The following is a 27,607-nucleotide window of genomic DNA, read 5'->3' as shown; positions in this document are numbered from 1 at the left end:
TTATAAAAGGCAACTCGTATGAGCTTAGGTTTCAGTGTATTAAAAAGTTTAAAACTTCTTCAACATTATTTGCTTTCAAGATGAATTCAATTAATTATAATCGATAGAGGTAACAAATATATCAGAAATATATCAGATCAGGGTTCCAATCTTTGCGTTAAGGAAATTAATCCATGTTGTTTAAGATCCATTCAAGTGTTCGCCTTATGCATTAGATGAACTCACAATCCTATAATCAATCACAAGTTGATTTTTATGTTGTGACGTTCTCTTCTTGTGCTTTAAATTGTTCAATCATTTTTTCCATGTTTTTGCACGGATTTGATAAAATTGTCTCAAAAGGAAAATGAATAGTTTGGATGTCAAGCAGAGATAGAATCTTTTTAAGAAATCACTAAATAGTTAATCGAAATAGCAAGAAAAGAAGATTGCATAAACAGATTAGAATTGCGTTGTTTGAGAAGCGAATACCGGAATTTAAGAACGAATTGGAAAACGACTGCATTATCCAATTTTTCATTCTAACTTCTAAAAACACCATTTTATATGCACTCGAACTAGCTTGACATTATTTGTAATCCACCAAGCAAAGTATCCCTAGCTACTTCTAGAGATGCTAACACGGTCTGGCTGCAACTGATTACTTCCATAGTCACGTGATCTAACATCGCGGTCGATATTCTCAACTTCATCTCGACTTACTTTCAGCTATCTTTCCACCACACGATGAGTGCTCCCAACAAGGCGTGGTCCTCGATTTCCACCGAACTTGTCCACAATCCCGACAATCTCCAACTATGGCAAGACTTGGTCAAGGAAGCGGAATCAAATAACAAGAAAGGCATCAACAAATCAACTCCACCAGAGGAGATCCAGCTCTTGAGAACCACTTATCAGAATATCCTCGACAAGTACCCGTTACTCTTCAAGTATTGGATCAAATACGCTTCCTGGGAGTTTAAATTGGGTCATATCGACCGCGCAGAGGCCATCTATCGCTCCAGCATGGTGCATTTATCCTATTGCATCGACCTTTGGGTGACCTACTTGCAGTTCAAAATCGATACCAATCACAACAAGGACGAAATTCTAACCCTCTTTGAAACGGCCAGGCGGAAGATCGGTTATCATTTTCATAGTTACGAGTTCTACGACTTGTATTTATCATTTCTCAAGAACTGTAAGAACGAGTCCAACGGGTTCCACCTCAAATATCATGTGTTATTGAGAATCATCATCGAATTACCCATCTATCACTACGAACACTTTTTCAAGAAAATAATGAGTATACTTGCCAGCTTGAATGGTGCTGATTTGCATTTGATGATTCCGCAAAAGGAATTGTCCTCCATCAGAAACCCCAAGAATGCCGTCAATCAACTCAAGAAGATGTTCATTGACGTATACATAACCACCCAGTACAAAGTATATGAGCTTTTCAAGTTTGAGAGAAAATTGACCAAGCCTTATTTTGATTTAAATTACATCTCTCGACAACAATTAGAAGCATGGAACTCATACTTGAACTTCTTACAGTCTAGAGACTACCCTAGGGATTACGTCATTTTCAACTTCGAGAGATGCTTGTTGGCAACGGCGTTGTATTCGGACTTCTGGACGAAGTATGCAAATTTCGAAATCAATGATGGAAACTTGGAAAGGGCTGTCGAGATATTATCACGAGGATTCAGCATGAATGGAGATTACCAGCTTTTGATTGAGTTAGTGGATCTTCACATTTACATGAAACAGTGGATACGGGCTAGAGATCTCATTTTGGCATATGTCAAGAATACAGTCTCTGTGCCTATTCCCATTTACGAAAAGTTAATACAGTTGGAAAGAATAATAAATCCCCGGGATGATGCATACTTGATAAAAATATTCAAAGAATTAATACTTGAAACCAATCAGGATTGGTGGTTCAACCAGCTCTTATTGTTCGACGTCAACAATGAGCAGAAACTTGAATTATTCAATGAATTTAAGGAAAGATTTGAAGATTCCCCAATATTCAAGTCGTCACTGAGAAGACTAAAGCGTTTGATGGGAGTGATAGACACAGAGCAACTGAGGGATTTTGATGAAGAATTGAATGGATACTTGTAAAGGCTACCTTTCCAAATAAAAGTTCATACCCGTGATCAAGAAATACCACCCGAGAGCGAATGCTCCTGCTCTTTTATCAAATACCCAGTCATTCAATGGTAGGTATATTAGATAGAATGCAACAATGACCGTCAAGGCCAAAGTGCTGATTACCACATCGAGCTTGAGTGTGAACTCCAAAGGTGCACGGGTGCCGCTCTTCAATATAGTGACGAACCCATTGACCCCAATACCTAATAAAATCATTAGTATTGGGGTTCCCAAACATGCATTAATACCTAAAATTGGTTCAATTTTGGTGGAGATGGTGATATTGGTTATGATATCAGTGATTGAATTACTGATAGAGAAAACAAGCAATCCAAGTAAATAGTCCGACATCTTCCATAACATCCCAAAATTCTTTAGTATTTGTAGTACCAAAACAGAAATATTTGATAATACTATGATACTGGTAAAGACTCCAAGAAAGTTAACAATGATGGTTCCAAGGCTGTAGGAAATGAACCTGGATATGTAATGCATGAATATGATTGTCAATAATACCACTGGAATAATGTTGAGCAATTCAATGTGTAAGAATTGATAGTTCAAGAGTAATGGGATCTCGATAGAAAACCATATTTTTATGGACTCAACTACGTCAACCTTGGCAAAATTAGACTGTAGTTTTTCCAATTCTGCTTCTGTCAAATTGATAGGTATAAGAAGGGAGAAAAGGAAGTTGGGGACCCTGAGTACGAGTTGAAGTATATCAATGGATTCGTGGACTATCAAATTCTCAGTGGATGTGATCGCGGAAGCAGGTGGGGGAGAAGTTGAATGGCCATAGGCTGGTGGAAGGGGGAGTGAGTTCTCTGGATACATACGCTCAGAATCGTCAGAATCCGCAGACGCCTCGACATCGGGGGACTTGGGACATTCGTCATCTGATAATAAATCCAAGGCATCTTCGATATTGTATGGGTGTTCCTGGTTGCTGTGACAAGGACTTATGGTTAAGGAGTCCTTTGAATGATTAATTTTTTCTTTATCGAAATAATTTAAGAAAAGAATGTATAACCCGTAACAGGTGACCATGAACAAGCATTCAAAAAGGGTGATTTTGGAGTCTGACAATATGTAGACGAAAATGACGAGGACGAAGAGAACCCATAGAAAATCAATGAGCAACATTTTGTGATGGAGAACGTTGTAAGGGCTTGTCAAGATACTGATCAAGCCTATGATTACAGTGAACATGATCAATATGGAACCCACCAACTGACCCAAGACCAAGTTAGGTGAGCCAGAGTCGAGAATGACGTAGTAATTAATCAAGTCCAGGAAGGTGTTTGTCAATGGGATGAGAATGAAACTCAAGATCTTGTTGTTGATCTTTAGAGTGGTGGTTAGTTCATTAAGGTTGCGAAATAGGAAGTTAGATACCACAACACTGAGAGATGTCAATACCACAATAAGACACAAGAGAATTCCCAACAGGATGAGAAGTAAAAGTGGAAGTGATGGAGTTTTGGCGCAGTAGTAAAGCTTGGCTATTAAAAAGTAAGTGGAGTCACATTGCTTGTTGATGTAGGCGCAAACGTTGGTGTGTGTGGGTATCTCACATGTATTTGCCTGGGGAGAGGAATTAGCATGGTGGAGCAGGCTGGTTGTGGACTTGGGCGTTAGGAACGTGAGAAGAAGCACCGCTGCCACCACAAAGTACCATAGCTTGGGCATTTAGAACCTCAGGAGGACAAGAGAGGGACTAGGCGGGCAATCTCAAGAAGGACCACAAACAATGAGTTGCTCAAGGGGCCGGTGGAAACAGGCCTGGTTAAATGTGCCGCAACAGAATTGGATCACCAGGGAGCAAACGACGAAATGGGACTTAGTAAAGACTGAGGCGTGGTGCGGAGGTGGTGGGGCAAGCAGGGGCAACGAGGTTTGTTTATGCAGCACTAGCGAAGGAGAAGACGAGAATATAGGATAGCAGGCTGCAAGATGGTGGAGGTGTGGAACGCTATCTAGAGTCACACGAATGCTTTGTATGGATGCAGGACGGTTCGGTTTCGTGGGGCAGACCTAGACTGCGGCTGGAACGCCTGCAGATGACAATAGCAACGGTGGCGCAGTGCCGATGGGCCCACTGGGAAGCATCGGCTGGAGGGAGGGGCCTGACTCGATAGTATTATATGCCCAGGTAGAGCGAATTTGTTGGTATAATTGCCCTGGTGCGTTTAGGCGACTTGTGATCGGGTGCTGAGCCTTGTAGCGATGTGAGGATGTCGTCTTCAGTTCGTGGGGAATGGTACAGCCGTGCGAGCGCCGTTGACAGAGTACCATCCGAGAGAAAGTGATGGATCTCGCAATCAGGGAGACGAATCATGGTGTGCTAGGAATAGAAGAATTGAGACGGTGAAACACCTGGCGTCTGATCTGGCCCAGGATGGTGGCCCGATTCTGCTCTTAGGTATTGGCGTTCTTGGGTAGTTTGGTGGGACTGTTTTCTGGTGAACCATAGCGATTTTGCCTAAAAACCATCGCTGTTGTCTGAAGGATCAATAGATCTATCTGTGTGATAGTACAAAGATTTGGTGTCTAAGCTGCTATTGAAAGAAGAGTCTATTGTAGTCAAATATGGCTGCAATAATTAGAGGCGAAACAGAAAAATTGGATGGATGGCCATTTACAGGTTGCAAATTTGGACAACCAGTACAGAAAGTGTGATAACTGACTATATGCTGGAGAGTGACCAGGCGTTGGATAAATTCGTTGTGATTAACGGAGTAGAAACTGTCCTGCTGAAATTCATCCAATATGTACGATAATAGCTCTATGCGGGTTAGATCCGTGACTATTTTGGAAACGGAGATGGTGGTCAAATGTTATAATTGGGGCATAATTGGGACAAAGGCTTTGTTACAATATGCCCAGCACGCTGTTTCATACGAAATTCCGGGATTTGCAATCATGGTTCATAGTAAAATCTCCACAAAGACCAATTTGAATTTTGGCTCAGTTCATGAATTCAAGACCCAATATTTCCAACTGAGTTCCCAAATCTACAAAAAGGAAGCGTTCATTGCGAATTCACTTTTCAAGTGATTATAGCAATAGCACATTGACTTAAATTGTCAACTAATGATCTGCGACATCAATCTTGGAATATTGGTCATTATATCCTTCTCTTTTATGTTAATTGATCTGCTGCAGTGGAGCTATTCCATCCGTCTCCTACTATCGTTCCCGTCTATTGCACTAGCCACATCTACAGGGGATGACTCCCGTTTTTTCTGGTATTATATTGTGTAAAAATGACTATTTCCATTAGAATCTCTCTCTAACAGATGCATTGCCAGGACCACCGGTGCCCCCCTGCACTCCCAGGGCTATGGTAACACCTTGTACGCGTCGGTGGCCAAGGTGGCCTCCGCGATCTCGATGTCCCGCTTGATGTCCTGAATCAATGCTTCCTTAGTGGTGTAGTCCAACTCGGGTCGGATGTACCCCAACACGGTGTACTTGATGGCAGCGCCGTAGAAGGTGTCCTTGAAGCTGTGGATTATATGGACCTCGGCTGCTTTGGACTTGTTGGCGTAAAATGGGTTCCATCCGATCAGCATCACCATGGGAAGTGGCTCCAACTCGGCCCCCGTGAGCTCCTGGCCGTGATTGAATACGATGGTGGCACCATTGCGGTCAGCAGTGGTGTTGGGACCGTTCTGGGGGACCAATTGGCACCATCCAAAGTAGATTCCGGTTTCCAATCCGTTGAGGTCGTCGTTGATGGGGATGTTGGCGGTGGGGATGCCAAGCTCAGACGACCCACGACCAAAGCCGCTGATGATGGTGGACTCCTGACGGAGCGGGTATGGTGGCTGCGGTGATGGAGGGATGGGGACGTCGGGCCTCATGGGAAGATGTGCTGGTGAAAGATGGTAATCTTGAAAATTGACCCTTAAAATCGCACTCGAATGGTAACTGTAAAATGCTCCAGATGGAATGTATTACAATAATTAATTCTGGTAGCTACGTAATTAATTCGAGAGATGGTAGTACGGCATTGTTGTTTACTAATGTAATTGTCATCACTGATTTCAGCTGGGATCAGAACTTAACTACATAGACTGAGTCATTGGGTGAGATTTGTAGGACACTTGACCTAGATACTTGAAATAGACTTCTCACATGAGTCTTCCATTCCAATTCTCGTAACTAACTTCACAGTTAGCCAGCTTACAAAAAACCCATACAGCTATGCCTCATATACGAACCATCAGCGAAATCAATTCTGCTACAACACATTACGTACACATGTTTTCACAAATCATCTATAACATTACAGACTTAGAATCTGGATTCCAATTGGGCCAACAAGGTCTCAGCATCCTTACCGAAGGCTCTGATACCTTGGGACAACTTTTCGGTGGCCATGGCATCTTCGTTCAAGGAGAGTCTGAAGGCTGGCTCGTCGTCGACGAAAGTGACCTTTTCGATGGATTCGGTCTTGGCAGCGGAAGCGTCCAACACCTTTGGAACGTCTTCAGAGGAGTTCAACAACTCTTCCAACAACTTTGGTGCGACGGTCAAGTAGTCACAACCGGCCAAAGCCTTGATTTCACCGGTGTTTCTGAAGGAGGCACCCATGACAATGGTGTTGTAGTCGAACTTCTTGTAGTAGTTGAAGATTTGTCTGACGGAGACCACACCTGGGTCGGACTCAGCGTCGTACTCCTTGCCGGTGGAGGCCTTGTACCAGTCCAAGATTCTACCCACGAATGGAGAGATCAAGGTGACCTTGGCTTCGGCACAGGCAACTGCCTGGGCGAAAGAGAACAACAAGGTCAAGTTACAGTGGATGCCGTGCTTGGCCTCCAATTCACGAGCAGCCTGGATACCTTCCCAGGTACTGGCAATCTTGATCAAGATTCTGTCCTTGGAGATGCCCACGGACTTGTACAACTCGATCAACTCAATGGCCTTCTTGACGGTGGCGTCCTTGTCGAAGGACAATCTGGCGTCGACTTCGGTGGAGACTCTGCCAGGGACGATGTTCAAGATTTCCTTACCGAACTCGATCAACAAACGGTCCAAGGCGATCTCGGCCTTTTCCTTCTTGGAGGAGCCCTTGTCCTTGGCGTAGTCGATGGCGACGTCGATCAACTTGGCGTACTCAGCCTTCTTGGAGGCAGCCAAGATCAAAGAGGGGTTGGTGGTGGCGTCTTGGGGGGTGTACTTGGCGATGGATTCGAATTCACCGGTGTCGGTGACGATGACGGTGCCGGTGGCCTTCAATTGTTCTAAGGAGTTTGACGACATTGGAATTGGTGGGTGTGGATGCGGGTTGCTTTGTGGGCCCTGACTGGTTTATATAGTTTTTTTGTTTTTGTGCGGGCCGGACTGGATTCGGCCAGGCCCCCACGTTAGTGACCACTGGGGGTTTCTTTTGGCTGGATAGGTTGCTGTAGAGGCGACGACGGGGCTGCTACCGAGGTGGAAACATCCGTACTGCCACCATGGGCCAGTACGGCCTGCCAGCGCCAGCTGGGCCTGTCGTTATGGGTGTGGTGGTGGTTCCATGGCATTCTATTAGTGAGATTGGTCTAGCCACGGGCTATTTGCGAAAAGGCTGGAAGGTGGAGGCGCACCCGTACTACAATAGTGAGCCGGCCGGAGTGAATGACAGAATGTGTAGAGAATTCACTCTGGAAGAACAGATTGGTGAAGTCCAGAGTGGAGTACTTTTCTTGCGTCTACAATAGAGGGCAGGCTGGAGTGAATGTTTATAGGTTGAGTAGCATTATGGGTGGTACAATATTGGGACAGACCGGATTTATGGTGCGAGTGTAGTACGAATATTCGTCTACAATGACGGGCAGTGTTCCAACCGTGGTATTTACAGGTGTTTCAGAGGTGTAGTGAGATGTCTGGTCTGGCTGTTAATCAGCCAGATTGGTCAATTGGACTACCAAGGTAACCCAACGCAATGTGAGAACGAAAAATACGATTTGTAATCGCTTAAACTGTTAAGTTTCAGAGCGTGCCAGACAGGATAAAGATAGCCGTTATTGACACTTTCTTCGTTTGCCAAGATCAGGACGTGGTGTGCTACTTTTGGTGGAGGCATGGTGGGTCCAGAGATTTCTACAGTATTGCAGTAAAGATGTGGGCTACTGGGAGCAAGTCCAGTCAAGAATACCACCGGATCAAACACCGACCAATTGCAGCTTGGATATTGTAGTGGCTCCAATGTGCACTTCTCTGGTGGGTACTCCGGCGATCTAGAGGATCTTCAAGAAATATTTGGTCACTCATCCCGAAAATTGCATACTAGACGTGCAAATGGGCCAATAAGACGCCGCTACTGGTGCAAACATTACTAATCGTGGTGCCTGAAGGTCCCTGCTGACCGGGGGAATATGTAAGCGCGGACCGGATCGGATGGCGGGTGACACATTACTGACAGACTGGCCATGACATCTGTCACGTGCTCGCGCACGTGACTTTCATCACGCGACAACTACCGTACATACAGCCACCGCAACCATCTTCGTCGACCCCAACCATGCCTATTGTCAAGAGACTCCACATCAAAGCGTCCAACAACTACGAGTCGGGCTTCAAAATCGTCCCCGTCAACACCAACCGTCCAGTGGTGATCGAGTCTGACCTCGGCACCATCAGTCTTTGCATCAACATCAAGAACTTTGACGGCTCCACCCCACACTTGTCCAACAGTTTGTACAATGTGGGCGATAAGGTGTTCCTCGATGGCGAGGCCATCGACTCCAGCGTCGAGGACTCGGATGAGCTCGTCAAATCGGTGCTTCCCAACCTCCGTTTGGAAATCAAGTTCCTGCCCAAAGTGCCTATCAAGGGCTCGGAGTTGTTGTTTGGCAACGACTTCCTCGTGCCCATCAAGGAGTACGTCCCCACCACGTTGTTGTCCACTGGGTTGAAATTTTTCACCTGGTTCATCAACAAGACTGTCAAAGGCGACATCTATGGCGACAAGCCGTTCCTCTACGGAGCAGCGTTGTCCAGCATCACGTCGATTGCGGTCGACAAGAACCCCAACGACGCGTTGAAGGTGGTGGACCCTCCCAAGAAGGCTCCCACCGATTTGGTCAACTTTAAGGAGAACCTCAAGGACAATGGTGACGGTTTGGATGTACCAGAAGACTCGTTTGCTCGCAAGAAGTTCTTTGGCGACATCAAGAACTGCGACAAGTTCACCTACAACCACAACCACTCGTACTTGCTCCAGTTCGACACCACCTCCGTCAAGATGGCTGACTCCAAGTACGCCGTCACCATTCCCACCTACGGCAGCAAGACGTTTGACTTTGACGTTTCCAGCTACGCCAACGACCACTTGAACAACTTCAACTGGACCCTCAAGCGTGGAGGCTACGAGGGTGTTGGCCACGGCGTATTGGCGTTGGTGGTGAACTTTTCATTGCTCGACGAGGAGGCCAAGACTGGCAGTGGGTAGGCGAGCCAACAGCCCGAGTCAGGCTGAACTCAAACGGCATCTTGACGATGATCGTGGGTCAGCAGTATGGCAGCACGGCTAATTCCAGAGTACTGCCGTTGTTGCAAGCCACCTGAAATCAAGGCTTATGATGGAAATTCTTATGATCAACCCACCTTGCTAAACCACCTCATACGAACCGCAATCCGTGCGTTCTTTTTATACAAGGATCCTGGCCAGCCCAGGACCCCGCTTATGACACGTTAGATACCTTTTTAGAAATATTGGCACATTATCACCGCATTATGACGTAGAGATCCGGGGTAACGTGTCGCATGACTTTGACAGGAAGACGAGACATTCGAATAAAGTGGCGCTGGCCGTAGCGGGTGGAACCCCAACAGCCACAGGGAGGCCACTGGTCCCAAAGAAGGGCTCCAACCATACTCTGTAGCCCCTCTTGGCTCGTTGATATGACACCACTTCCAGGTCGTGCGCGCACCGCCTCATCATCAACACTTCCACCAACAACAAAAAGCAGTCACAACAACATCCCCAAAAAGCAGTCACACAGGTCACGTCTACCCCACCAGGTGAATCATGCCAGGCACAGACGAGCATCCCCATTCGGACCTGGACATAGATCTCAGTACGGTCATAGCAGAGTCCATCTCCACTCTTGCCCACCAAGACCACCCCCACCATGATGACGTGCTGCAAAAGCACGCCGATTTGCAGTCTGATTTGCCGCAAAATCACTTCGAGGACCAGCACCAAGACCTAGACTTGGAAAGTGCCATAGGCGATGTTTTCAGCCAGTTTGATTTCGCCAAACAGGAGTCGGAAGTGGCCAGCTCCAGTGCAGAACATCCGTTGCAATCGGAAGAGTTGAAGGAGCACAAGCCCGAAAATGAGCAGTTACAGGATGCCAAGTCACAGGAAGATACCAATCAGTACCAGTCACAGGATGCTAAGTCACAGGAGGATACCCACCAGTACCAGGAAGATACCCACCAATACCTCGAACCACTGGGCGACCAACCACATGCATTCACTAAGGAATTGTCCGAGGAAGCATTGGATGAAGCCATTGGCAACGCTTTCCAAAGTGCCATCAACGACACAAATGAGCCTGAGGGTGCCCACGACACCAACACCCAGGACGACGACGCCAATCTCGACGAGGCAATTGGCGATGCCTTCAAGAACCTCTTGGGTGGACACGAAGCTGGCGATTCCTACGCTGAGAACCACCAGCCTCAGGAGAGCCCCCGCCCTGTACACGACAATGGCCCTGACCAACCCGATAATACAGTGTCCAAGTCCGAACAACCACAAACAGATGTCTCAAATCCGAATCCGGAGCAGGCACACCATTATGAAGTTAGACTGGCCCAAGACACGAATTCTCAAGACAACAACCACGAAAGCCAACTTCCAACAGAGACTCAAGACGAGGACAACTCGTTGCAGGATGCTATAGGAAATGCATTTAATGACATATTTCAAGAAAACCAGTCCAAACCTCCCGAACAGAATGAACAAAAGCAACAACTGGCTGAGGCAATAGATTCAGTGTTAGAAAACCTAATAAGTCAACTGAGTTCCCCTACGTCGCAGAATAAAGCCGAAGAGGACTACTCAATGGATAATGATTTAGATCTAGACGCAGCCATCGGTGACGCATTTAAAAGTATTCTCCCCTCCGGCGAAGCTCAAAAGGAGAATACACAGCATAGTGAATCTAACACGCATACTGAAGCTGTCGAACAGCCTAAAGCAACCAACGAGGAAGATAAGGGCCAAGAAGAAGATCTTGACCTTGAAAATGCAATAGGCGAGGCCTTCAAATCTCTTACTGCCCAGAGTGATGCTCCACAAGCTCCAGCAGAACCGGCACCACCTGTGACCACTGAAAATGAGTTAGACGATGATGAATTAAGTGCAATGATTTCTGCTTCATTTAAAAAGGTAATGGACAAACCAGAGAACTCCCAGCCTGCTGAAGGTAACTCAGAGGTTACTGAAAATTCCAATACTAGCATCAGTGACGATAAATTCATGGAGAGTGCCATCACCGAAGCATTCATGTCTGCTATGCAAAACTCGGATAGTGCTATCAAAATTCCAACATCAGAGCTTCAGTCAGAAAGAAGAATGTCAGAGGGTACGGTGGATCTTTCAAGACTAGTGCAGAATTTGGTTACCCAAATGGCCACTCAAGAAGAGACACTGGTTTCTGAAAAGCTACCCATCTCGCAGGATGTGTTGAAAGAGCTTGCTTTGGAAATCACAAGTCAAGTGCAGGACCACTTGACAGAAGATGATGTTGTCAAAAAACAGAACACTATGACAGACTTACCTCAAATCGAAGATAACGTGCTCGCCCACTTTCAAAACGAAGCCCATAAAGATGAAAGATGGAGTAAAAAAGAAGCTACCAAAAGCAAGATAAATCCTACTGCTCTTGCTCAAGTTGTCAGAAACGCCATTAGGACTACCGACTCACAAGCTGATAGACATGGTTCTGTATCACATGAACCCACAGATGCCGAATTAGATAAGTTGCTGATGAATGATATTATTCAAAATGCGTTCAACATGGCAATGGAAAACCCACATGAACTACTTTCCGATTTGGAAATAGATGAAGAAGTTCCACTTTCAGGCAGAAGTGCGTTACCTTTGAATACGTCTACTTTTTCCAGAACCAGGCCTCCCGAATCTTCGACGATACAGCCTAGGCAAGGCCAATCCTCCGAGCTTTATAATGCAAGCCGGAACAGAGTACCTGGTTCAAATAACATTTCAGCAACGTATGGAAAAAGTGGTGAGATTACGAACTCTAATAGAGACTTAGGCACAGGGAAGTCATTATCGATCGCAGAAACTCTTGCCTTGCATCGGTCTTCCATGAATATCGGCCCTAGAAGGGACTATTCGACTATCGAATCTTTAGAAGAGGCATTGAAGTCAAGCAGATCAAGTAATGAACCTATTCGTTCTCAGATCTCAAGTGTGATCCATTCAATCAACTCACGTATGAACAACAATAGAGTAAGATCCTCAAATGATTCTGATTTTCTTGGGGCCATCCAGCAAATGACAAATATGTTAACATCTGACTCCAGTATTAATAATTCTGCATTATTGTCCATTTTGCGAGAAACTCCTAGCGTAACTGAAATCATTTCTACTTATAAAGAAATTGAGGACAAGGAAAATATGGTGAACTCCTTATTCTTAACCAAGAGTTATCTCAGCAAACATTCTTCCTCATCTTCAGATAACATCAGGGCCATCTCCTTAATTGATAAAGTGATTCAAGAATTCAATCAATCTACGGATGCCATTATTGGTAGAACATCCTTGTCGCACTTACCTAACATAAAATCTGAAGTCATTTCGAACATCAGTCGATCTGTGGTATCTGCAATCTCGAACTACTCATCATCCCATAAACTCAACAGAACTACGATTTCTACTAATGATCAAGTAAAGGAAGAGGAAGATATGAGAGAAAAAATACGTCTTGAAAATAGAGCTCGTAAAAAGAGATGGAGAGAAGAGAATTCTGAAAGAAATAAAGATAATGATTTAAGATCTCGTGTTTGGAGAAGAGCCGCAATTTTATTCGGTGAGAAGGATACTCCAGAAAAGAAAGAATGGGCGGATAAAGAATTCGAGAAGCGCAGAGACAAAAGGATCGCAAGAAGGGAGAAGCAAACAGTAAAAAGTGAACCTGAAGAACCTGTCTCTAATGAGAAGGAAGAAGACTTGGTTAATGATCCTAAGTTCATCAAACCTGTAACGGATATATTCAATATCGTGTCGAGTTTCACTAATCACGAAGACCCACAAGCAGCCTTGGCAGCAACATCTGCTGCAACAGCAACTATGGCTGCGGTATATGCCACGGGCAACAAGTTTACCGATTTTGAAAAGGTCGACTCTGCTGTGTCCACAATATTGGCAAATATAATGAGGAAGATTGATACAGTAGGCCAACACCAAAGGATGGCAAGTCTTACAAAGGGTATATCATCAAATTATGATCCCAACATTTACAGAACAAAACTGGACAAACCTCTTATGGGAACACCCGCAAGAAAGCCAGCCATGAAAAGACCAACTAGCGAGCCCAATTCTTATGAGAAAAGGAAGCCGGAGGATACTTTGAATAACGAGTTGAAAAAATCCAAACTAGATACTGGAGATAGGACAAGAATTCCCGATACTTCGATTACGGCTCCATCGCCTTGGAGTACTCCAGTATTGAAGATGCCACACTATAAAAACCCAGAAGGGTTCTCTTATGGGCCAAAAAGATTTGCCAGCACTTCGTCGGCCCCCTCACCATTCATATCAAACAAAGCAAACTTTGGTATGGATAAAGGAGCTTCCAAGCCAATTAGTACTGGTTTAAGAAAGCCTGGTAGCTTTCAAAGACCAATATCGAAACCCGAGAGAAAAGGTTTCGGAGCCCCTCCCGTACATTCTACACTTTAATTCTTGTATTATATGGATTTGGTTACTAATAGACAATTATATCAACATTCAGATTTTAATATTATCTTGTAAACTGTAGATGATTTCGATCAAAATTGTGCTAATTTATTTGTGTATTCAAGTGGATTAAAAGAGGTTATGTATGCAAGGCCCAGCCAAGACTTCAAACAAAAAACGACAAACAGTAAGTGATCAAATCCATCTATAAAAACTATCTAGTACTGTAACATCGAAACCTACAAACGGGTGGTCTCTTTCAATAACCACTTATAGGCCCGCTTATCACCTAACTCCAAGATTTTCTCCCCAAATTCTTCTCTGATGCTCTTGTGATACTCATTGATCCAGTTCACTTCAACTGCTGATAAGTACTTAGTGTCAATCAAACTTCTAGAAAATGGAACCTTGGTTAAGTAATTAAATCCATAATAGTTAGACCCGTTTCTGGCTTTCCCAAATCGGTCGTCATGCTCAATGATTTCAAGCTCACTTTCGATCCTGATTCCAAAAGAGCCATCCTCATAATACCCTGGTTCGATAGTAAGAATTGCTCCTTTATGGAAGTAGTCATGTTTCCCATCCCCGCTGTTGATGTATAACGGTGCCTCATGAACCAACCCAAAACTACCAACACCATGCCCAGTACCGTGGTTGAAATCAAGCCCTTGATTCCACAATGGCTGTCTAGCAAACGAGTCAAGTATAGCCCCCGCGTCGCCAAAACCTGGGCTGAATTTGGCCAGAGAAACAGCCAAATGGCCCTTCAACACCAAAGTGAACAACTTCTTAATTCTAGGAGTGACTTTTCTGGTGTCAAACAAGCAAGTTCTGGTAATATCCGTTGTACCTTCTAAGTAGTGAGACCCTGAGTCAATCAAGAAGAGCTTTGAAGGGTCAATAATTGAACTAGAGTCTTTCTGAGGAGCATAGTGGATCACCGAGGCATTTGCACCTGTGGAGGAAATGGTCTCGTAGGAAAGCCCTTTGAAATTAGGGAGCTTTTCTCGGATTGAGTAAATCTTGCAAGCAGCTTCGTATTCAGTGATTTTTCTCTTTTTTACGATCAAAGTATGCTCCAACCACGAGAAGAATAGGATAAAAGCCAAAGAGTCCTTGTACTGCGCAATTTTTGCGTTGAGAAGCTCAGTCGGATTCTTTGTAAGTTTAAGATCTGCTATGATCGACTCAAAAACAAGTGTTCTCTTGGCTGCGGACTGAGGAATGCTGTTGAAGACTGCAAAAGTAGTTGAGGCTCTACTTGGCAAGACAATCCGAGTATTGCTTTCATAGACGGTCAGTTTCAACAGTTTTAACTCAGTATAGAATTCCTCATACTCTCTAATTTGAAGACCTCGAATCGACTTCAAGTACGAATGAAGCTCCTCTGACCCATTGTCTATTTTGGAACTTTTGATGAATAGGGTCACCAGCTCCAAGGTGACGATTGCGTATGCGAAAAAGACCGGGTTGAATGGGATATCTGCGTCTGATCTCAAGTTGAACAACCAAGCTATTTCATCTAGTGCAGTAACCACCAAATGGGTACCATTGTAGTCGTTCTTCAAGATAGTTCTAATTTGCTCCAATTTGTCATTGGTATGGACACCTGAATACTTTAATGGTAGGTGGTATACAGGTTCCAAGGACCTCTTTGGCTTGTCAGCCCCCCAGACCCCATCCACCAAATTGACCTCCGAAATGGATTTGAACTCGTAGCTGCCTTTGGATTTGGTACTTTGTGCCCTCTCAAAGAACTCAGCCATACTCAAACTAATCAATTTGGGATCCACCGCAAGAACATTACTAAACTTGTTGTTAACTGCTCTCTCAATGGCGTAGTTTTTCACGTTAGGGTACCCTGGCTGTCCCAGTTTAATCAAATACCAGAGGTCCGAATCGAGTTCTTTCTCTGCTTGCAAAAAGTATCTCCCGTCTGTGGCAAGGGCAGCCTCTCCAGTTAAGTTCTCGCCATCGTCTAACGTGACCACTGCAATGCCTGCACTACCAGTGAACCCAGAGATGTACTCTCTACGCCTATCGGCAACAGTTGTGTATTCAGATTGATGTTCGTCCTCTGAAGGAATGATGTAGACACCAACTTTATGGGCTCTCATGTGCTGACGCAACCTGTGGAGCTTTTCCGCTGGGGAAAGCTCAGACTGCGGAAGAACAGGAGGTAAGGAGGAAGCAGGCATCTCTGGAATATCGTCGTCATCGTAATCGTCGTCGCTTTCGTTATCAGTAAGATGAGTTCGAGTTAACAGAGGAAGGAATTGGAATGGTTTGCTCAAAAGACTCGAGAAATTAGGACATCCGATCGTAGAAGTCTCGGAGTCCGCAATAGGACTGTCGAGGAGGGGTTGTTTCTCCGAATACACCATTATTGGGTAATTTAGTGCTGGAAGTAGTTTTGAGGATTCAATTCCGTAACCCGGGGGTTAGTTTATCTGCAGGAGCTGATTGAGGATAAGTCCGAGATATTAGTGGTTCTTAAAATCCAAAAATTTGCCACAAGATCGACTGTATCGCTTAACAGCACCTGAAATGAGTCGAATATTTCATCACTATGCTGATGAGCCCAACCTTGTTGCAGGAAAAGTACAGTTCGCATGAAACCCAGTAATCAACTGTGGAGTAAATTTTGTCCAACTAACTTGATTCAAAATTGCAAATACAAATACATTAATAGTAAGCTTTATGTTAAATCCTTCCAATAATTTACTTTGAGTCATGATAGGAATTTTGGCTCGCCTCTAGGATATGTTTTATACAAGTATAGGCAAGAATACTATGCGGGGTGATTAAAGAGCAACATACGGCAAATACTAGAGGGTAGAAAGAGCAAACAGCACAGCCAAATAAGCACAGCAGCGAGGCTAAATGCCATTGTCTTAGCGAAAATCTCCAATATCCTTATACCTACTGAATCTGAAATTCAAAAATTCATACAAGGGATCATTCCTCCCACTAAATAATCAGTATACAGTGTGAGGTTTCCGCTTTTGAGAAGTCTTGATTCCTCCCTCCCTCCTTCCGTACTTTAATCCTTACAATTAAATGAAATATCTTCCTCTAATTACTCATTCGTTAAGTACTTCCACTGCTCATCAATACTACATATAGGAACAGTTTGCTAGTAGTTCCTTCCGTGGGTGCAAAACCCTTAAGCGTGACCTCGAATCACATGATCACCCACGTCTATACGCGATTCAGCTAGATACAAACGCGTCTCCATCACCACTCCATCTCATCATGGGTAGACTTATTGGCCTCGAGCTCCACAACTTCAAGTCCTACCGTGGCACCACCACCATTGGGTTTGGTTCATCTTTCTTCACCTCCATAATTGGACCTAATGGTGCCGGAAAGTCCAATATGATGGATGCCATTTCCTTCGTGTTAGGAGTCCAGTCTACACATTTGAGATCACACAACGTCAAAGATTTGATCTACAGAGGTAGAAAGTCTGCTAGCGAGGCTAACACCTCTGTGGATATCGATCAGGATCCGACAAGAGCTCATGTGATGGCTATTTATGAGAAGGATAATGGCGATGTCCTCAAGTTAAAGAGATCGATAACTGCCAGTGGAAACAGTGAATATCGTATTAACGATCTGTCAGTCACTTCACTCAATTATTCGATGGTTTTGAAGGCCGAAAACATTTTGATCAAGGCCAGAAACTTCCTTGTTTTCCAGGGTGATGTGGAGCAGATAGCGTCTCAGTCACCCAAAGACTTGACCAAGTTGATTGAGACTATCAGTGGCTCCAACGAGTATGCCAAGGAGTACGAGAATTTGAAGGAAGAGCACGAGAAGGCTCATGAATTTTCCAACTCTGTGTTTTCGAGGAGAAGAACATTGAACTCGGAATCCAAGCAGTATAAGGAACAAATGGCCGAACAAATTGAGTTCGAGGATAAGTTAACACAAAAGGCACAAATAATCAAGAGTATAAACCTTTATAAACTATTTCATAACGAAAAGAAACATTTTCAATTGATACAAGACTTGAAGCACAAGGGAAAGGAATTGAAATTGCTTCAGAGACAGTTATCGACTCAAGAATCCGCATACAAGGCACTGATGGCAGAGTACTCCAAACTTGTGCTAGAATCAAAGCAATATTCAACTAAGATAGTGGAAATTTCCGGCCAAATAGATTCAACTAAAAGAGAGCTTATTCCAATTGAAGCCAACAAGAGATCTCTAACCTCCAAGATAAGTAACTTGAAGACCAAGATTAATGATCTTATCACCGATTACAAGAAACAGAAAAATCAGATTTCATCTATCGAAAAGCAATTGAGAGAAGCCCAAAAGATGTTTGACGAATTTCAAGATAAGATTGCCTCATCTATTTCCTCATCGGTTACTAGTCAAGGTCAAAAGGAATACGAAAAGCTTAGGGCACAATTTTTAACAAGCGGAGGGTCTCAACTCGAAGAGGAATTAGCCCTTTTGGAGAACGATAAGGACTCAATTAAGGCTAATATTACCAGTCTTGAAAACCAAGCTACAAATTCCTTAAGTAGAGTATCTGAACTTGAAAGAATTATCTCGTCTGAGCTTAAGTCAAAGCTTTCAGACTATACAAACGAGATAAATGATATCTTAACTTTGAAGCAAGAGAAAATTGACTCTCGGAATGAATTGATTAAGGTTAAGGAACAGTTCAATTACGAGGAGCTTCAGCTTAATTCGCAATTACGTGATATTTTGCTAAGACTTGAAGAACTATCTTCCCAACAGAGAGAGTCCAATAAGCAGAAGAAGCTTAGAGAGAATGTCTCGATGTTGAAGCGATTCTTTCCCAAAGATGCTATCAAGGGTTTAGTTTATGACCTTGTTCGTCCATCCAAGCAAAAGTACGAGACGGCATTGCTGACTATTTTGGGAAGAAACTTCGATGCAATTATAGTTGAAACTACTTCTGTCGCTTATAAGTGTATCGAGCTTTTAAAAGAGAGAAGATCTGGTATTGCGACATTTATTCCCTTGGATTCAGTTGTTGCTGATCAAGCCAACTTGAATTACCTCAGATCTATCCATGATGCTGTTCAACCAGGTATTGATATCCTAGAATATGACGATAAGTCCTTGGAGCAAGCTATACACTATGTGGTTGGGGACACCTTGGTGGTTGATAACATCGATTTAGCAAGAAAGTTAAAGTGGGATCTGAACTATAAACTTAACAATAAATTAGTCACTTTAGAAGGATCAGTCATTCATAAATCCGGATTGATGACCGGTGGACAACAGACCCACAGATCACCTATCTCTTTGAATTGGGATAAGAATGAGTGGAATAGTTTGAATGAATTACGAGAAGAATTGGTGTCAAAATTGGCTAGTTTGCAAGAACGCAGACCAAAGGATTTAGAAATAAATATCATCGCAGAAGAAATCAGTGCATTGGATGATAAGTTACCTATTATCAGAAATCAAAAACTGAGCGTTGAAAGAGTTATTGAAGATAGACTGAGAGAGATTAGCTTCCAACAGGACCTTGGCAAGAGCTACAAAGAATCAATCAACGAGAAGAAGAAGTCATTGAGTAAGCTCGATAAAGAAATCGAGAAAATCAATATTCAAATTAGGGGCTTACAGAATGATGTCTATTCAGGTTTCTGTTCTAGCTACGGGTTTAGCAATGGAATTGAGGACTACGAGAATCTTCATGGTTCAACCTTGCGAGTTAGAGCAAAAGAGCGTGCTCAGTTTGTCAAGGAAATCTCTACGTTGTCTAATAAACTCAGCTTTGAAAATGAAAGGGCCGAGGAAACGAAGGATCGTAAGATTAAATTGGAGAGTCAGGTTGCTTCATTTGAGGAAGAATTACTGTCACTCATAGCTCTGAAACAAGATCTTGAAGAAAATTTGGACAAGTTAGAAGCCGAACTAGATGTACTGAAGCTCGAAGAGGTGGATCAAGCCAAATTGTTGAAGTCCAAATTAAAATCATCAAAATTGGTCGAGTCTGAAGTACTGGAAACCGAAAATGATATTTCAACTTTAGGAAAGGCCATGACTTCGATTGAAGAACAAACATTGAAGATTGATACTGAGAGAGTGAATATTTTGAAGAATTGTAAAATTCAGAATGTGAATATTCCCTTGAAGGATGGATTGTTGGACTCCATACCTATAGGCGAGAACTCGGATAATCTTGTGAAAGGAATCTATGATATAGAAATTGATTATGCTAGTGACTTGGATGAAAGGTATAAGGAATCATTCACTAGTAAATTGGAGGCAGAATTGGATGTAAAGCTTCAAAACACCATTGACCAGTTGGAAAGACTTACACCCAATTCCAAAGCTATTGAGAGATTAAGAGAAGCTGAAATGAAGCTTAAGGAGTTTGATAGAGATCACACTTTGGCAAGACAGCAAGAGCGCAAGGTTGGTGCTAAATTCCAAGATATTAGGAACAAACGTCACGAATTATTCATGGAGGCCTTTGAGCATATTTCTGGTAAGATTGACTCCATTTACAAGGAGCTTACCAAATCAAATGCTTCACCTTTGGGTGGTTCTGCTTATTTGATTCTTGAAGATGAAGATTCTCCTTACAACTCGGGAATTAAATACCATGCTATGCCTCCAATGAAGAGATTCAGAGATATGGAATTGTTATCTGGAGGAGAGAAAACCATGGCAGCCTTAGCCTTGTTATTTGCTATTCACTCGTACCAACCATCGCCCTTTTTTGTGTTGGATGAAGTAGATGCTGCATTGGACAACTCCAATGTTGGCAAGATTGCAAATTACATCAGGAAGCACGCAGGTCCTGATTTCCAATTTATTGTTATCAGTTTGAAGAATTCGCTATTTGAAAAGTCTGATGCCTTAGTCGGTATTTATAGGGAGCAAAGGGAAAACAGTTCGAGGACTTTAACCTTGGACTTGAGGGAATATCCAGTGGAGGATGTGCCTATAAATGCTATTTAATATGAAATTAATGAATGGATAGAGATGTACTAATGGATCCGTAGTATGTAGATTACTCAAGAGGGCCAAATGCAGTGTACCAGATCGACTAGTGGAAGGCCTTAGATATTTCAAATGGTTTGATTCATCTTGATCAGACTTGAAGTATCTGGTGTAGGTGCTTGGCGAGCTTCCAAAGGTCTACTCTGGCTCCACAATCTCGTATTTCCCCACAGATGATTCACATCGCACAAAATTTTTCAAATCATAGTACTCCGAGACTAATGCTCTCTCCGACCATGAAGGCTGCCACAAGGAACCTTGTCCGCACGGCTGTGAGGCGGCTTGGGTCCAGTCTGTCAAATCTCATCTATGTGACTAGAAGAAAATCGCTTACCGATAACTTGTCAGTGATCTCATCGCAGGAACAGCCAAGGGCCAGATCCAACCAGAAAGTGCTAAGAGACTTAAAAAAAGTGAAGAAGAAGACAAAACGAGACACTAGCGACAATACCAGCAAAGAAAACTTGAATTTCCTCGAAGTTCAGGAAGCCATAGAGGTGTTCAACGCCAAAAATTCCCTCAATATTGACATCAACCAAGTTTCAAATCCATCGGAAATCATAGACACATTCTTGTTCTCCAAGAAAAGGCCAGAAATCATCATCCCAAACTTGGAAATCGTGTATCAAACCTTTGAAGGAAATGGAATAGGTATCATCCCCAAATCTATGTACATTACCCCATTCACCGAATCAGAAGAGCATATATTCAACAAATTCACAGTGGTCCAGGTCCCCAAGACCGTGGTTGGAGACAAAGTGAATGTCAAGCTTGCATTACACACAAGATACTATGCCGAAGGGGTCCTTCAAGAGGTGATTTTCTCCAAGAAAAGCGTACGGAACAACGACTTAATTGTTTGCAACAAGTTTGACGAATGCAATGGGTGCCAGCTCCAAATGATGACCTACGATGACCAGTTGAAATTCAAGGAGTCGGTAATCAAGAAGGCCTACAAGTTCTTCTATCCAGAATTGTTGAATCAGAGTATTGGTTCTGTCTACGGTTCTCCCATGGAATACTCGTACAGAAACAAGATCACCCCTCATTTCAAGTATCCAAGAGTCAGAAGAAACCACGACGATGTCATTGACTTGGATGAACCCACTATCACAGACATCAAGATTGGAATGCAACACATCAACCCCACTAAAGGCATGGTGGATATCGACCATTGCGAAATTGCAACTCCAATTATCAATGAACAGTTGCTGAAGAAGAGACTGGAAATCCAAAACAGCCTTGAAAATATCCCAGCTCATAAACAGGGCAGACAGCAAACACTCTTCTTGAGGGAGAGTCTCGTAATTGACAATAATACTGGCAACCACTCTAGGACGTGTATCTCTGAGTCGAAGAACAAGGTCATCACAGAGAAGGTTGAGGATTTTGTTTTCCAATTCGAGCCATCTGGATTCTTTCAGAACAATAATCATATTCTCCCACTCGTGCTAGACTACATGAGGTACCATATTGGAGACTACAGTTACAAGTATCTAATCGATACCTACTGTGGATCTGGTTTTTTTGGAATTTCATTGTCCAAAGATATAGCCAAGGAGGGCAAAATATTCGGCATAGAATTGGCAGAACTTTCTATCAAGTATGCTACCCATAACGCAAAATTGAATGGCTTGAAAGTACCAGAGCAAATTCAATTTATTGAGGGCAACTCAGAGTCTCTCTTCAAAAACGATGAATTCTTGAGATCAGGAATTACGGGTGATGAAAGTATTGTGATCATGGATCCATCTCGGAAAGGATCGAATATTTCATTCATGAAACAATTATTGGAATTTAAACCAAAATTGATCATTTACGTCAGTTGCAATGCTTTCACCCAGGCAAGAGACTTGGGTGACTTTTTTGAGTTACAGGGTACTAATAACGAATACAAAGTAAGAGATTTGGTTGGGTTTGATTTCTTTCCACAAACAAAACATGTCGAGACCGTTGCAGTAATCGAGAGAATTGGCTAATTTGGTCGAGCACTTGATGAAGAATGAACCAAGAAAATATTACACCGTACCAGTCCATTGTTGCCTCAAATATGATTCCATTATGCATTATTCTTGATCAATTCTAGAGGAAATCATACATCATTATATCATCTGCATTAGAAATTATTATATGTGTCTATTTCTATAACTTAATCTTGTATATAACTATAAATAGAACCGTATTCATATCCTTGAATAGCAAAGCTAATAGACCATAATTTCGTTAGTCATGTCCAATAAGACCACAATTTAATTAATCATAATCTTCTTTTCCTCTGAGGAACTCCTCAATGATCACGCTCCATGCTTCGACACCCCATTCAATTCTCTTCCTCTGTTTTCTCCCAGTAATCAAGTCACTCTTTGCTACCTTGTCTGTCAAAAAGAATTCAATACCTCTCAATAACGTGGGTTGTTCTTGAGCTTTTAAGGTCCTTTCAATAAGTAACTTGTCGTCGAATCTTAGTTCAGACATCTTCATCAGTTTCTTACCCAACCCAGCACCAACAGAATTGAGTTGAGATTTTTTACCAATTTGATCCAAGAATGAGAAGAATAAAACTTCCAAGAACAAGACAGTGTTACTGCTTGCAGTGACAAAATTCACAGTTCGCAAAATGTGCAATGGCAAAGCACCCTCGGACAATAAGAAGCCAAAAAATCTTCCTAAGTTAAGGATTCTTTTAAGTTTAGTCTCATCATCTTCATTATCAAAACCCAAGAAGTCATCCTCTTCCCCTTCAGAATCATCCCCAGTAGAACCTTCAAACTCCTTGATGATATCCCACATCATGAACTGGAAAGTCTTCCTATTAGAATGGTTTTCACATAATTTGTTTGCCAAAATACCATAGTATGGGTTCCAAGCTGGTTCCACGCCAGTGCAATGGATTAAAACTCTTGGAATTTCTCTTTCTTGTGATCTTTTCAAGTTGAGCTTGTCAAGTTTGGTCACAGCATCAATATAATCGTTCGCGGACATGATGGAGATGAAGATAGCTCTTCTGATATTAGTGTTCATTCTTTGAGATCTAGCCAACTCCATCCAGTTAGGCTCAGCATTGTCCAAGATGTCATTGACAGCTTCAACATTTACCGTAGGTTCTTCTTTTTCGACTCCTTTCCAGGCAGAACCGACTAACCACCACTTACCTCTAGTTTCTATATTGTGAATATCATCAAGACTCACTTGAATGGGATCATTGAACTTGTTGTTGTTGATAGACCCCAAGAACTTTTTAAGACGAATTGATAATTGGTGGTTGGCTTCGTTATTAACCTTGAGCTTGTTGTTTTTCAAGGAAGTGATGGTTTCAATCAAATATTGGGTTCTTGGATTCAATTTGTCTTTTGTCAAGGTGGTGGCGACTTGGTTGGTCAATAGCACGATCTCCTTAAGGGAGCTTGGGTCGTCAGATCTCATTTGATTACCAGCACTTCTGATTAATCTCAACAAAAGTTCTGCGTTAATTTCATTCAAGTCGGAAATGAGCAACTTGATGATATCATACAACAACTTCGAGCCAACTATCGAGAATAAATAGACAGAAGATAACAACGAAATCAAATTAGATGCTTCTTTGGTTTTAGTAGAGTCCTTGTACCAGCTCTCAAATTTCTCAAGTAAAGTCTGTATAAAATAAGCACCAAATTCAACTCCTTGTAATCTATAAATGGCTGCCACCAAGGTTGCATGCAAGTAGACAAAAGTGTCCAATAATCTCCCTTGTTGGATAATGCTGTCCAATATCAAATTAGTCAATTGCTCGTTCACTGAGTGTCTCGCGTAAGTCAAGTACAAACCATTAATTTCATTGGTAATGGTGTTGATGTTGGCCTCTGACAATCTATTCAATGGACCCTTGATTGCCTTCCGTAAGTTGAGTATTTCCTCGGAGGTATCATTCTCCAATGCCATTTTACGACGTAATGCTGGAGGGATGTATTTTGATTCTTTTTGAGAATCTTCATCCTCTGAGCCTTCGGAATCATCAGATTGGGTGGGTGCAACGAATGGATTTTCTTTCTTGGGTTTACTCTCTTCGGAGTCAGAGTCTTCTCCACTGACGTCACTGTACTCCTCGCTTTCGTCTTCATCTTCATCACCTTCTTCAAAGCCATCACCAAAGTCCAAGTCAAGCCCATCGAGCAATCCTCCAATATCATCATCATCGTCTTGCTTAGAAAGCTTTCCCTTTTTACCGTTTTTAATACCCAACTTTTTGGCATAATATTCGATATCTTCATCATCTTTTTCGAAAAGAGCACGGTCTTGGGATGTCAAGACAGTGGCTTCTGATGCGTTAGTATCTTTTTTGGATTTTTTGGATTCCTTTTCCTTCTTGGCTTCGCCGGCTTTTTTGGCCTCCTTTATTGCTTTCAATTTTGCTAACGGATCCTCCTCGACTTCGAGTTCAGAGATGTCTTCTTCCAGCTCAAACCCGTCAAAATCAGAGCCGTCTTGGTCCTCATTTTCTTCATCTTCATCGCCCTCTTCATCAAGATCTTCAAAACCTTCAAGGTCTTCGTCAAGATCATCATCTTCCTCTCCAAAATCCTCTTCGTCGAAATCTTCATCATCCAAGTCATCTTCTTTGACCACTCTGAATTCCTCGACTTTATTCTTTTTCTTATTAGCTTTCAAGGCGGCCAAAGCAGCCAAAGGATCATCCTTAGCCAATTTCTTAGCCTTCAAGGCTGCCAATGCAGCCATGGGGTCATCTTCGTTTGATTTGGATGCCTTCTTGGCCTTTAAGGCTGCTAATGCGGCCATTGGATCTTCATCTTGGGACTTTTTGGCTTTTTTGGCCTTCAACGCCGCCAACGCAGCCATGGGGTCTTCTTCAGGCTGGGTGGGTTTCTTCAAGATACTCTTGACCTCTTTCTTGGCTGGTGTTTGCTTGTGGGTCTTGTTGCTGGCAGTCTCATCGTGTTTCCTCGAAGTCTTGCTGGATATTCTCTTTTGCTTTTTGAGCTGTCTCTCCTGCTGTCTCTTCTCCTTTCTCGAGACTGGCTGGCCCTTTCTCTTCTTGTTCTCGAACTGGGTGAATCTGGAGGAGTCCTCGTCGTACTCTCCGCTGTCCTCCTTCTGCTTAATTTTGTCCAAAAGCAGGCCAGGCAACCTGATTTCTCGTTCTTCCTCGGCGTTTCTGGTCTTGTCTCTAGGCATCGGCTTGGTGGTGGTGGATTGCACTTGAGAAGACCATCGCATCTTATACCTCGGAGATCCGCACGACCCGTCCGAAAAGAGCACCTGAACCAAAATCAGAGGCAATCTATCAACCTATCCTTACACCATGAACCGCTTCAAATTGGACTTGGGCAAGTTCAAGATTGACCTCAAGCTCCTTGGGGATATTGTTGTGCTTGCAGGGGCTGGACTTTCCGTGTACTACTTGCTAAACAGCATTCTCAACGACTACGTTGATCTGGGAGTCAAGAACAAAGACTCGGACAAAAAGGGCAAAACCATCTTGAAAAAGCTCCAAGCTAGCAACCCACACCTCAAGGACCTCTCCTTGAACCAGTATGAAAGGCTGCTCTTGAACTCGTTGGTGACACCCGAAGAAATCTCGGTTCTGTTTGAGGACGTGGGTGGGCTCCAAGACATCATCGACGAGTTGCGCGAAACGGTGATTCTTCCGTTGACGGAACCGGAGCTCTTTGCGGCACATCTGAGCTTGATACAGTCGCCCAAGGGAGTTTTGTTCCACGGCCCTCCAGGGTGTGGTAAGACCATGTTGGCCAAGGCAATCGCAAAGGAGAGTGGAGCGTTCTTTTTGCTGATCCGAATGTCCACCATCATGGACAAGTGGTACGGCGAGTCCAACAAGATTACAGATGCTATCTTTTCGTTGGCCAACAAGTTGCAGCCATGCATTATATTTATTGACGAGATTGACTCGTTTTTGAGGGACAGATCGTCCAATGACCACGAAGTCAGTGCCATGTTGAAGGCCGAATTCATGACTCTCTGGGATGGTCTCAAGGCCAATGGACGTATTGTGGTCATGGGAGCTACTAACAGAAAGAACGACATCGACGAGGCGTTCCTCCGTCGTTTGCCTAAGTCTATTGCTGTGCGCAAGCCAGATGCAAGACAAAGAGCATCCATTCTCTCCAAGATTTTAAAGGAGACCAAGGTGGATGACTACGACTTCGACATGGACTACATCGTGGCCCATACCCTGGGGTTCAGTGGATCCGATCTCAGAGAAATGTGTCGGGAGGCCGCCATCCTTCCAGTGAGGGAGTATATTCGCGAGAACTACAACTACTCCAGCGGGAAGCTTGAGAGCGGCGAGAAGATGCCAGTACGGGCGTTGAGAACCTCGGACTTCATCAAGGACGCTGTGCCACCAGCATCCCATATCGACTGATATGGGTCACGTGAGCGAACCCTAACCGGAATTAGGGCCGGGAGCGCCAGCGTTACCCGGACTTGGGACCCGTATAAAGGCAGCGCCGGTCGCAAGTTTTAGGCGCCAACCACATAGGACATAATACACGTACTCTGGAAACGGCATTAGCC

The 27,607-nt window shown here is 43.4% G+C and overlaps 11 protein-coding genes across 11 annotated transcripts; 6 read left to right on the top strand and 5 right to left on the bottom strand.

Annotated features, from left to right (window-relative positions):
* The first annotated feature begins 467 nt into the window (after positions 1 to 467).
* On the top strand, positions 468 to 2,487 carry PRP42 (mRNA splicing protein). Its single transcript, XM_020207516.1, has one exon. It carries the CDS (start codon positions 727 to 729, stop codon positions 2,107 to 2,109), a length of 1,383 nt encoding a protein of 460 aa, XP_020065051.1. The 5' UTR covers positions 468 to 726; the 3' UTR covers positions 2,110 to 2,487.
* Positions 2,113 to 3,831, bottom strand: CANTADRAFT_48582 (uncharacterized protein; the record flags this gene model as incomplete). The annotated part of the gene is made up of 2 exons (XM_020209604.1): positions 2,113 to 2,879; positions 2,979 to 3,831. The coding sequence occupies 2 exons, from the start codon at positions 3,829 to 3,831 to the stop codon at positions 2,113 to 2,115; spliced, it is 1,620 nt and encodes a 539-aa protein (XP_020065050.1).
* Positions 3,832 to 5,483: 1,652 nt separating this feature from the next.
* CANTADRAFT_49431 (riboflavin kinase) lies at positions 5,484 to 6,008 on the bottom strand (the record flags this gene model as incomplete). The annotated part of the gene is made up of 1 exon (XM_020209704.1): positions 5,484 to 6,008. The coding sequence occupies one exon, from the start codon at positions 6,006 to 6,008 to the stop codon at positions 5,484 to 5,486; it is 525 nt and encodes a 174-aa protein (XP_020065049.1).
* Positions 6,009 to 6,357: 349 nt separating this feature from the next.
* On the bottom strand, positions 6,358 to 7,447 carry TAL1 (sedoheptulose-7-phosphate:D-glyceraldehyde-3-phosphate transaldolase). Its single transcript, XM_020207515.1, has one exon. The coding sequence runs from the start codon at positions 7,411 to 7,413 to the stop codon at positions 6,442 to 6,444; it is 972 nt and encodes a 323-aa protein (XP_020065048.1). The 5' UTR covers positions 7,414 to 7,447; the 3' UTR covers positions 6,358 to 6,441.
* Positions 7,448 to 8,659: 1,212 nt separating this feature from the next.
* On the top strand, positions 8,660 to 9,589 carry CANTADRAFT_49806 (uncharacterized protein; the record flags this gene model as incomplete). The annotated part of the gene is made up of 1 exon (XM_020209754.1): positions 8,660 to 9,589. The coding sequence occupies one exon, from the start codon at positions 8,660 to 8,662 to the stop codon at positions 9,587 to 9,589; it is 930 nt and encodes a 309-aa protein (XP_020065047.1).
* Positions 9,590 to 10,168: 579 nt separating this feature from the next.
* On the top strand, positions 10,169 to 14,077 carry CANTADRAFT_5616 (uncharacterized protein; the record flags this gene model as incomplete). Its single annotated transcript, XM_020210551.1, has 1 exon — positions 10,169 to 14,077. One exon carries the CDS (start codon positions 10,169 to 10,171, stop codon positions 14,075 to 14,077), a length of 3,909 nt encoding a protein of 1,302 aa, XP_020065046.1.
* Positions 14,078 to 14,172: 95 nt separating this feature from the next.
* CANTADRAFT_25715 (uncharacterized protein) lies at positions 14,173 to 16,481 on the bottom strand. Its single transcript, XM_020207513.1, has one exon. It carries the CDS (start codon positions 16,456 to 16,458, stop codon positions 14,314 to 14,316), a length of 2,145 nt encoding a protein of 714 aa, XP_020065045.1. The 5' UTR covers positions 16,459 to 16,481; the 3' UTR covers positions 14,173 to 14,313.
* Positions 16,482 to 17,329: 848 nt separating this feature from the next.
* SMC1 (cohesin subunit) lies at positions 17,330 to 21,034 on the top strand (the record flags this gene model as incomplete). The annotated part of the gene is made up of 1 exon (XM_020211580.1): positions 17,330 to 21,034. One exon carries the CDS (start codon positions 17,330 to 17,332, stop codon positions 21,032 to 21,034), a length of 3,705 nt encoding a protein of 1,234 aa, XP_020065044.1.
* Positions 21,035 to 21,299: 265 nt separating this feature from the next.
* Positions 21,300 to 23,279, top strand: CANTADRAFT_25713 (uncharacterized protein). Its single transcript, XM_020207512.1, has one exon. The coding sequence runs from the start codon at positions 21,313 to 21,315 to the stop codon at positions 23,053 to 23,055; it is 1,743 nt and encodes a 580-aa protein (XP_020065043.1). The 5' UTR covers positions 21,300 to 21,312; the 3' UTR covers positions 23,056 to 23,279.
* On the bottom strand, positions 23,210 to 26,274 carry SGD1 (Sgd1p). The gene has a single exon (XM_020207511.1). The coding sequence runs from the start codon at positions 26,243 to 26,245 to the stop codon at positions 23,330 to 23,332; it is 2,916 nt and encodes a 971-aa protein (XP_020065042.1). The 5' UTR covers positions 26,246 to 26,274; the 3' UTR covers positions 23,210 to 23,329.
* Positions 26,275 to 26,372: 98 nt separating this feature from the next.
* CANTADRAFT_21192 (uncharacterized protein) lies at positions 26,373 to 27,455 on the top strand (the record flags this gene model as incomplete). The annotated part of the gene is made up of 1 exon (XM_020206669.1): positions 26,373 to 27,455. One exon carries the CDS (start codon positions 26,373 to 26,375, stop codon positions 27,453 to 27,455), a length of 1,083 nt encoding a protein of 360 aa, XP_020065041.1.
* Between the last annotated feature and the right edge of the window lie 152 nt (positions 27,456 to 27,607).

The sequence above is a fragment of the Suhomyces tanzawaensis genome, assembly GCF_001661415.1.
Source record: "Suhomyces tanzawaensis NRRL Y-17324 unplaced genomic scaffold CANTAscaffold_3, whole genome shotgun sequence".
In the NCBI taxonomy this organism is placed as follows: domain Eukaryota; kingdom Fungi; phylum Ascomycota; class Pichiomycetes; order Serinales; family Debaryomycetaceae; genus Suhomyces; species Suhomyces tanzawaensis.
This window is presented reverse-complemented; position numbering and strand designations above follow the sequence as displayed.

Excerpts from the sequence above, each read along its gene's own strand:
- CANTADRAFT_25713 (XM_020207512.1), top strand. The coding sequence starts at position 21,313 with ATGAAGGCTGCCACAAGGAACCTTGTCCGCACGGCTGTGAGGCGGCTT.
- SGD1 (XM_020207511.1), bottom strand. The coding sequence starts at position 26,245 with ATGCCTAGAGACAAGACCAGAAACGCCGAGGAAGAACGAGAAATCAGG.
- TAL1 (XM_020207515.1), bottom strand. The coding sequence starts at position 7,413 with ATGTCGTCAAACTCCTTAGAACAATTGAAGGCCACCGGCACCGTCATC.
- CANTADRAFT_25715 (XM_020207513.1), bottom strand. The coding sequence starts at position 16,458 with ATGGTGTATTCGGAGAAACAACCCCTCCTCGACAGTCCTATTGCGGAC.
- PRP42 (XM_020207516.1), top strand. The coding sequence starts at position 727 with ATGAGTGCTCCCAACAAGGCGTGGTCCTCGATTTCCACCGAACTTGTC.